Source organism: Chenopodium album, chromosome 25 (genome assembly GCF_948465745.1).
Source record: "Chenopodium album chromosome 25, dcCheAlbu1.1, whole genome shotgun sequence".
NCBI classification, from domain to species: domain Eukaryota; kingdom Viridiplantae; phylum Streptophyta; class Magnoliopsida; order Caryophyllales; family Amaranthaceae; genus Chenopodium; species Chenopodium album.
Window position 1 is genome coordinate 2,435,157 of NC_137858.1, and position 10,515 is coordinate 2,445,671.

At 35.0% G+C, this 10,515-nt stretch overlaps 1 protein-coding gene across 1 annotated transcript; it reads right to left on the bottom strand.

The window, feature by feature from the left end:
* Positions 1-3,032: 3,032 nt before the first annotated feature.
* On the bottom strand, positions 3,033-4,538 carry LOC145615721 (uncharacterized). Its single transcript, XM_081670772.1, has one exon. The coding sequence runs from the start codon at positions 4,536-4,538 to the stop codon at positions 3,033-3,035; it is 1,506 nt and encodes a 501-aa protein (XP_081526898.1).
* Between the last annotated feature and the right edge of the window lie 5,977 nt (positions 4,539-10,515).

Here is a 10,515-nt window from a genome sequence, read left to right on the forward strand (position 1 = left end):
TCGCAAATAAGGTGATGTTGCACTTTGTACGAATAGAATTCATTATATGGCCTATGATTATATCCCACATTGAATGGTGATAAATTTAAAATGAGATTAATTTATCAGCTATTTTTTCACTTGTCATTTTATTTTTGCAATTAATATAGACATCGAATTTATTGTTTTTCAAATACTCCTTAGTACTATAATAACGTATGTAATTTGAGTACGAGTATGAAATTGATTGCAAGTACGAAATACTCCATAATCCGTATTTTTTTTACTTATACAACAATACAAAAATTAAAGTTCAAGTAGCATTTAGAACCGTAGAATGCTAATCATAGGATTCCGGAAATGAGAAAAAAGGAAGGAATTTAGGATCCTACTCCATATACTCCCTCCATTTCTTATTTCTTGCAACATTTACCATATTTGGGTGGTTCACATTTCTTGCAACAAAATTTTTTTTTCCCTCTTTTAGTAAATTTTTACATGTAAAATTACAGATTTGCCCTTATTAAAACAGGATTACTTTGCTGATTTATACTAACCTACATACACTAAACCTAGTTAAATCTAATCAAGAGTTAATGATTCCCACCAAAAAAAATTAACCCCCCCCCCAACATTTCCTCTCTTTATATTCTCATAAATTGATGAACAAATCAGTTCATCTTCCCAACTACTCCATTGATTGCAGTCTTCAACTACCTGCAATAACTCCATGGCTCTTCGATCTCCCCTCTCTCTCTCCTCTCTCTCCTCGCTATATAACACTCTCTCTTTCTCTCTCCTGATCTTTCGGAACCCTAATTCATTTTCTCCCTTTCTCCGTTTCCTTCATCTTTTTTTCACTTCTCCCTACTGCGATTCCAAATCTGTGCAAAATCAACAACAACAAAAATGAGTTCTGAGTCCACCACTGACGGATCTCTGTTCTGCTATGAAAACTTACCCCCTGAGAAACCAATTGACGAGATTCCTCCAGGAACCACTCGCTACATCTGTGAAAGGGGATCTGGGAAGATCAAACCTCTTCGCAGGGCTAGGTTGAGGCCTCTGTTTTTGCGCTGCAAGTGTGGTGCGAAACTTACTAAGTACATATCCTCAGATGAAGAAACTGAGGTGAACCCAGATCCTGCTCAAAAAAACCCTAAAAAGCCTGTTGAGATCATAGATTTGGAAAAGGAGAGTGAAGGTGAAGGCTCTGGAAAGGGGAAAGCTGCTGTGACTGAGTCCCGCAACAAAGGGAAGGGACGTGCTTCTGGATCTGGTGGATCTAAGGCTGTTGCCGGAGGTCAGTCTCTTTCTGAGAAGCAGCAGAAGAAGGGATCCCTCTCGGGGATGAAAAGGGTGAGATCTGGGCTGCCTGTTGACCCTGAGCAGCTTGCTGATGAGGACTACATGGACTTTCTGCGGGATGTTCACCCTAAGTGGTTCTCTGGCAACTAACTATGCAGCGTATAACCTTTCTTCTCCTTATACTTTAATTTTCCAGAAATTTTGTGTACATTTAAATGCATGTTTTTTGGGGGAAAATGAGTCCCTGTTTGATTTTGTTAGGGGTTGAGTCCCTGTGATACTGATGTTGTGGTTAAAATTGTGTGTGTTGTGGCCTTGAATTCTTGATATGGTGCAACTGTTGATGATGTATGCTTTGTTGATTAGTTTGGAAGATATATTGATGCTATTCATGATGTATGCTGGGTTAATGCTGTTGGTTATGCCTGCTGGGTTGCTGATGTATGATGATTTGATCCTGTGTATGCTAAATTACATGATGTATGCTTATGGTATGCCCTAAGGCTGTGGTACATTTACTTGATGTTGAGTGTCCTTACTTGCTGTTAGAGTTTGTAATGGTGATGTGGCCAGGGGAATGTTCTGTTGATGAATGATCACCACTTTGCATGGACTGTCCTGGGGTATGGTTTGCCTGACACATTTGTGAGTCCCTCCTTTGTTCTCAATGACAATGAAATGAGAGAACAATTTGTTTCTGAGTCCCCCCATATTGCATGTCCCCATATGCCTATGTTATGAAAACCAAATGATGAAGGGACTCATTTGATTAATTGTTGCCTGTGATTGTGTTGCTCCATCAATGGTCTTTTGACCTAGGTGTTGAGGTAACATCATAGAGCAACTTTCTGAGAAAAGCATACCCTTACTGATGGTACTAAGTGTGTTGAGTACAATATCCCAAACAGTTGATCATGCAATACACTAATTAAAGAAGCCAAAGTTCACATTACATTTCATAATATTGAGGCCCTATATTACATGACTGCCTTAAATGTGTTCACAATGATTCAACAAAATACACATAACCTAAGCATTACACATTTTGTCTTAAACAAAAGCTGGTAATAGGTAACTAAAACAAAAGGTTTCTTACCAGAATTGTAAACATACTATGAAGATTATGTGTGGCAGTCCTTGTGCATTGGCAGGTAGGGATGTCAGTGGGGCGGGTCAAGTAGGAGACCCGCCCCAGTGGGGCGGGGATGGGTCTCGATTTGGCGGGTGGTGGGGCGGGGATGGGGATAAAAACCATACCCGCCATGGGTGATGGGGCAGGGATGGATTTTAAGTTGTACACGCCCCACCTGCCCCACTTTGTACCCGCCCCATCCCCACCTCATACCCACATCTATATACTTCTATACTATTTTATAAAATAATTACGTGAAGTAAAATATTAATTATAATACTTTGTACTACACTTACATTATAAACAAAAATGTTTGTAATATTAAGAATGTTTTTTTTATTAATATTATAATCCTTAATTATGTAGGATCGTGTATTTGAGAGACGGAGATTAGGCGGGTCTTGGGTGGGGATGGATATCCAAGTGGGGGTGGGGCGGAGATGGTTTTGGAGTTGTACCCGCCGGGGCGGGGATGGGGATGAATATTAGACCCGCCGCGGGGATGGGGATGGGGATGAAAATATTAGGTGGGGATGGGAAGACCAACATCCACCCCGCCCCGCCCCATTGACATCCCTATTGGCAGGGTCCCTTTTTTTAACTTGTCTGCAATTCAGTCAGCATCTACTTCCATATATGCTTCTTCCTCTGTTTCATGTGGTGTTGGGATGAACATTGTGTCTAGGAATGTCACAGTTTGTTTAATGAGTTCCTTTGGGACATGTAGGTGTTTGGGTAACACCCCTAATCTGTCCAGCTTCTTCTTCTTCATGTGTGGTGGTGAAAAGTTGTTGTTGCCTTGTTTTTCTAATATCTTTATCATGACTGATTGAAGTGTTAGCCATATGTACTTGTTGGCCTTAGCTTCAAATGCATTTAAAGCATTGACCACCTCTTTGATTAAGTCATCCAGAGTAGTAGGGAATGCTTGATATTGGAGGGATTGTATGACTTTGAAAAACCCTAGGTCTAGCACATTCAAGTCAGGGGACTGTGCTGGTTGGTAGACCATTTCTATGTTGAACCCATTAGCATGATAGGCAGCTACAAACTCTTCATCTTTTGGCACTTGATGAGGTCTTGCATTGTCCCACTGAATTTTGACATTCTTAGAAAGTCCCTCTGGCCACTGTTGATGTATTGCTGGGATGATGTGGTCCATTAGCATTTCCCTGATTGCATCTTTGTTTACATTCTGCACAGCCTTTGTTTCCATTGTACCATCTTCTCTGTTTTTACTCTTTTTCTTTGCCATCTGTTTTTTGACAAATGGGAAGATACCATACTTCCCATCATGCAAAAGAGTCTCATCTCTTGCATACAGGGGTTTCCCAATCATTGCCATGAACATGGCCTTAATCTTAAACCTCTTTGACTGTTGACATCTGTAGGGGTCTTCTTCTTTTGGCAGCAAGTAGAATTTTCTTGTTTCTGGGTTCAAATAGAACCATTTTTCATCAATATGAATTGTGTCTTGCATGTCAACAAACTTTGGGTTCCCTTGACTTGGAATGGGGTTAATATGACTTAACACCCATTTCATTCTTGCCACTTTGTGATTGGATGTTAAGGATGGATGATTTGTGCTTGTGTGTGTCCTGAGTCTTCCTTTCTTTCTTAATCTGTGAATTGTTGAATGTGACACATTAAGTGCTCCAGCATAGCTTCTCTCTGTGGTCCTCTTGTACAGAGGCACATATTGAAGCCACTCATCAGAATACTCTTTTGGTTTTGGCCCAGTCCTGCCTAGTTTCTTAGACCTGACATCAATGACATTCCCCTGTGCCATCTGCTTCTTAATGTCAGCATTCAACCTTGACATTGTTGATCTATGAATGTCAAATTGCCTTGTAAGTTGTGATAAAAACCCTCTTGGCAGTTCCCCCCCTTGCATCTTTAGTAGTATTGCATCTACAATCTGCCTTTTCTGTTCCATGGTGAGGTCTCTCCTCTTCTCTCCTACCTCTGCTTGTTGCTGGTTGTTTACAATTTGTGAATATGCCCATTCTGCAGCGTATTCATCCTCTGAATCACTGCTTATCTCTGATGAGTCACTTGAATATGGCTGATTTTCTTCACCAAGTAATTGTTCTAATGAAAAAAACTCTTCAGAATCCATGGGCAGATACTAACCTTGTTTTTTTTTTTAGGTCTATGATGGTGATGAAGTGGAGGATGCAACTTTTTGGACAACTCTTTCCTGAACCGGCTTTTGGATGAAGAAAAAGCGAAGATGCTGCCCCTAATTTAGCATTAATTAGGATAGAAGTTTTAGGATGTGGGTAATTATGATAGGATTAGTTTTAGGCTAGTGCTAACTTTTGGAAATTTCATGCTCAAATGTATTCATTAGGAGGTAGAGAACTTTGATGATGTTTTGTGTAAACAGAAAATTCTAGCTGTGTGTGTGATACTTTTATACCCCCACTTGCTTGTGAAACATAAGTGGAGGGAAAATTTGGATGAAAATTTGGTTGGTTTTAAATTTTGGGAGGGAAAAGTACACCCTCCCAAAATTTCAGCCCATGTGAAACCTTTAAAAAAGTGGTCCCTTTCCCTTCCCTCCTTTTTTAATTTTAATCACATGGGATTACATGCATGCTTAACACCCTTAAAAGTTTTGACTTGGGAGTTGTGCACACCCCCTTTGTTGCAAGAAATAAGAAACGGAGGGAGTACTTTAAGTTACTGGTACAGTGCACGCCTCAAATGCAAGGCGCGTGGGCCCATAAATATCTGCAACGCCATGTGTCAGTCCGTTAGTTTCTAATTTCATGCATCCCTCATTTTTTGGGGGGCACACCCTAACATTAGCTCCCACCAACTCACTTATACCACGCGCATCTCTTTTGAGTGAATATCACTCACATTTTTCGTGTTTATACCATAAATAAACTCACTCACTACGATTTTGTAGCAGAAAGATGTGCTTGTTTAATAAAAAATGCGATCCAGGCATACAACAAATCAACGATAGAGGCTTAATTAACTTATGCTTTAGTTATGGTTGTACAGTTGTACGTGTTCGGCTATAAGTTTTATATTGTGGTTGTTTATTGCATGGTTGTATCAAGTTGTATGGCTAATGCAAGAATGTTTGAAAATTCCAAAATAATCTAATTCGTATTTGGATTGGATTATGTTGTTAGTAGTTTGATGCCAAAAAACAACATGATACCAATTATCTTCAATGTACTATGGAGGGTTTCCTAATATTTGCTCTTTCTCTTACCTTATTAAAAAATATTAAAAAAATTATCCTCAATGTACTCGTATAGTTCATATATCAAAAAACGTATTTTTAAAATTCAAGTATACTTGGATTCTAAACATGTTTTTTATTACGTAGTAGTTTATAAAATTAACAAGAAAAAAAAAAGCTTTATAAAATTATACTATTTGTATATTATTATATATTAATTACTTTTTTTTTTGGGAGGGGGGGGGGGGGGGGGCGTGTAATTAGCTTATAATATTGGATATCAGATATATGGTACTGTAACTAGTATGATGTATGTCCTGTTATAACTTTTTGAATAAAAAAGGTTGATCATCAAATTCAATTTCAGATATTCTAGTGTTCACCCTAATATATTTAAAAAATAAAAAATAAAAAAATAAAATGTTTAATAAGTTATACTCTGTAATTCATTACCTTTGATAATTTGCTTTCACTTTTGAATAAGATTAGGGTTATAATCCCCTCAGCTTATTTTGACTCACTTAAAACATAAGAAGCTAAATTTATACTTTAGGCAAAATAAGCTATGACAAGTCAATGTGAATGGAAGCTAAGAGAATAATACCATTGCTAGTTGTTAAAATAAAAACTTATAAAAATATTACACAATCTACAATTCTACATCCCCAAACAATTCTTACACTTTTATCTAAATGCTTTCACTTAAACATTACAAATCGTTGTTGCATAAGGCTTATAGTATAGACAACCACAAATGTCAATGCTAACTATATCATAAAACTCATTCAACCAATTATCAATCCAACTTCTTGTATTTTATTCAGCAGCGGTAAGGTATATTATCATGAATATAAGCCACAATATTAGCTTGGTCAAAAAAAATGGCAAAACGCTAAGACGTATATAAATTTACCTAAATTAAACTAACTATACAAATCAAGTCGTATGAAAATTACTTGAATTTAATTCGTTAAAGACTAGTTACTCCCTACATATACACACAAAAAAAATGTCAACATTGGCATAAATAGACTAGTATAGTTGTTTTTTGCTGGCAATTTTAGTGAAGATAAAATGAACAATTTTGGAGGGTATTTTCTATGATAAATTTGAACGCATTGCGAAAAAAGTTTAATTGGCTACTTTGTTATTGGCTTATTGCCAGCTAGTTTTGCCCAAAAAAAAAAAAAAAAAAGCATTCTATCATGGGCCAATAAAGAAGATGGATGAGCTGATCATGCACCATGCATGTGATACTCGATTGTGACTAGATTATTCCAAAAAGTCAAGCAACTTGTGACAAACCAAACTTTGTGACAAACCAAACTTTATTCTATGAATTTCAAAGTAATATTAAGGAAAATTGGTCCTCATTCATTTTCTTTTTTAAAAAATAAATACTTCATATATAGCTATATATACAAATACAAGTATACAACCTAATTATTAAAACTAGGATAATACAATTATTTACACACTATGGACTGTATGGAGTACATGCTATATTGCTATAGTGTAATGCGAAGTAGACTTTCTAATAATCAAACTAAGTCTAGAATAATTACTCTGCAATATTGTATATATATTGGTTTTTACGTACGATAGATTTAAAACTACGAAGAAATAAAATTAAGTTGAAGTTTTTTTTTTAAAAAAAAAATAAAAAATAAAATGAAGTTAGAAAAAAGAGGAACTTCATGTCTTCCTTGGCTAGTGTATTTGTGTATGTGTTAGCTAGTCATCGATCAAGTTCATGTAAAAGCTCGTGTTCAAGTCACAAATTCACAATCATAACATTTATTACCGATTGATGAAAAGCAAGGCAAGGATAACTTAAGTAATTTGGATTAAATTATGAAAATTATAAACATGTCAAATTGTTTTAAAAATTATATACGCACGCAATAACTAGCTACTAATTTAATTTCATAATATCTACTCTTAAAAATAATTTTTTAAGAAAAAAGATCATACTCCCATTGTGATGCTAGCTGCTTACATAGTACTATAGCTTAAAATGTAAGCCTATTAATAATCGTTCGTTTTAATAGGAAATTAAACAACTAAATTTTTTTATGAAAGAAATCTGATCAGAAAAACTATGAATCCTTTTATAAATTAAATTTTCGTATTATGGTAAAATAAAAAAATTGGAAAATTAGATTAAAAACATTGACCATGGCAACAATTGCCAGGGTAGCACATTTCACATTAAAATACATGGATCGCATGGGAAAAGGACCGATAATTACCATATTTTACAAGTTTACGTGTTTTGGTAGGTAGAGGGGATTGGCTACACAATAATAAAATATAAAAATATATTATTATTAAGATGTATGGTGTCCTTTGGCTTTTATTGAACTCCAAGTGTCACGGAAAATGCCACTTAAGATACCCAAAAATTGAAATATTGGTCTTATCCAAAAATATCTATACTTTTTATTATACTTCGTTAGGTTTGTAATGTAATAATTCTAAAAATGAAATAGTTCAAAAACGATTGGCACGTCGTCAAGCTATGTCAAGATACTTTGATATTTTAATCTCTCATGATTTTTTGCTTTTAAAATATGATTGTTTAAAGCATAGAACGTATGGGGTTGAATTTGATTATTCGTAATGTATTTTGAGTAGTCAAAATTCTTGGCACGAGTTGAGAATTTAAGTTGTCTTTGACTTAACATGAGAACGTAAAAACACACTTTGTATATAAATGTATACCAATACATGCAGTTTAAGTATGGGAGCATCATGCTACAACAAATCAACAATCATGCATGTCAAAATAAGAATAACTTTTTAAAATCGAAGAAGGTAAATAACAACTTAACAGTTATTAATTAATATATTGCGGTACAATGCCCTTGGATGATCCACATACTCATGAATGGCATTCACAAAAGCACAAACAACTCACCTTATTCAATCCGAACCCTCACAATCACATTATGTCTTCAAAGAGACAGAAAGAACTATAGAGTATTATCATATCGCTGGATAATAAGCCCAACCTCATTAATACCCACCAAGATATCGATCCTTTATTTCCTACATAGATTTTTTAAAGAGATATCCAATAGACGCATGTATATATTATTAAAATATTTAAATACATCAAATAAGTTAAAACTAGGCAAAAATTCATTGTAGTGTTAAGTTCAATTCACCTGCTTATATATGCAAATTTATTATATGATATGATTTTATTTCCATATTTAGTTAAACTTTGATATTACTTGTATGAGTTGTATCCAGTCTCCTAAGATCTAAAAAATAATGAAATGAGATATTATTAGTTTCAAATTAATGAATATTTTCCAAACACAAAATTTTTCATAGTCATTCTTATAATAAGTGTATATATGATTAAATAACCTGAATTGAATATAGCCTTAACCTTTATTATTTTGGGAGTTTCAAAATCGGCCATTGACTCATTGAGTACAAATATTTAGACATAGAAGTAGTTGTCATGTTTATCGAAATGAGCAACATAGCCAACATTGCTTGTGTTGGGCCATGTGGTGAAACAATTGGTGGTTTGGTTTGTACAAGCACACTAGTATTAAGCTTAGTCAAAATTAAAATAACTGAATTGGATTAAAACCGGACCAAAAAAACCAATAATGCGCGTGTCCCACTCCCACTATGAGTCTAAAAAATTGGCATCCATCTCTTTGTTACGGGCGCCCTATTCGGGTCGCAAAAAGAGAGCCCTCACAAGAGCACCCTAGTGGGACCCAGCTCACTTTCTTTTTGTCGGTACGCCCCTTAGTCACGAGCAGCAGTAGGACCCACCAAATGTTAAAAACCCCAAAAATTAACATAACATTGAGCCGCGTTTCTCCTTTTTCTACCCGCAAATCCAGCCCCCCCTTTGACATTTTCTTAAGTCAACCCCCCATTACCACCCTGGTTTTTCAGATGAGAGAGAATTTCACTCCATAATACCACTTGTTCAATTTCCATTTTTTTTTACTACTGTATTTTTATACTACTATTTATTCCTCCAATTTCATGTTAATTAATTCGCTTTCTTTTTTATACGCTACAATTGAGTAATATCACTTTGTATTAGACCTGGTTACCATCAAAAAAAAAAAAAAGACTTGGTTATTGGGCGGGTCGGGTCAGGATCGGTGCGGGTCGGTTGCGGGTCAGGGTCAAAGAGGGTCGCATTTTATAGGGTCAATATAGGGTCGGGTCAATGCGGGTCGCGGGTCGATAACGGGCGAGCCTACAAAATATCAATTAAAATAAATATTGGACAAAGCCATTATTAAATACATATGAATACAAATTAATCCATATAATTATTTTTACATTATGTATTTTCTTTATCAACTAAATTGGAAAAACATGTTGGCCCTATATTGACCCTATCCAATAAGGGCCCTGTCCATTAAAAGCCCTATAAGCTTGGCCCTGACCCTGTTATCATTGGGCTACCCTGTCCAATAACCACCTCTACTTTGTATTATTATGAGTATTCTACCTTTCCTTCTCATAAAATTGACGATACATCAAAAGTATTGAAAATTAAAATACATATACTCCTTATTTATTACGTATTTTGTCTTTTTTTATATGAAATATCAATACAAATAATGTTAACCTATCAATAGCACAAAAAGTAAGTTTTTTTATTCATATTTTCTTAAATATTTTTGTCTACTAGTTACAAGTTATATACTGTACAATACTGTATACAATATTATCTTTTAAATATAGAATACTAAAAATAACAATACAATATTATGAGATGAGTATAATGCTAATCTTTAATACGGATTATGTTTTTAGGACATGATTAATTTAGTCTAAAAGAGAATAATTTTCATTTATTACATACTTGCAAATTCTTGATAATGTTTTTTTTTTTTTTTTCTTT

What these genes read in the sequence shown, in the direction of transcription:
- LOC145615721 (XM_081670772.1), bottom strand. Translation starts at nt 4,538, where the DNA reads ATGGATTCTGAAGAGTTTTTTTCATTAGAACAATTACTTGGTGAAGAA.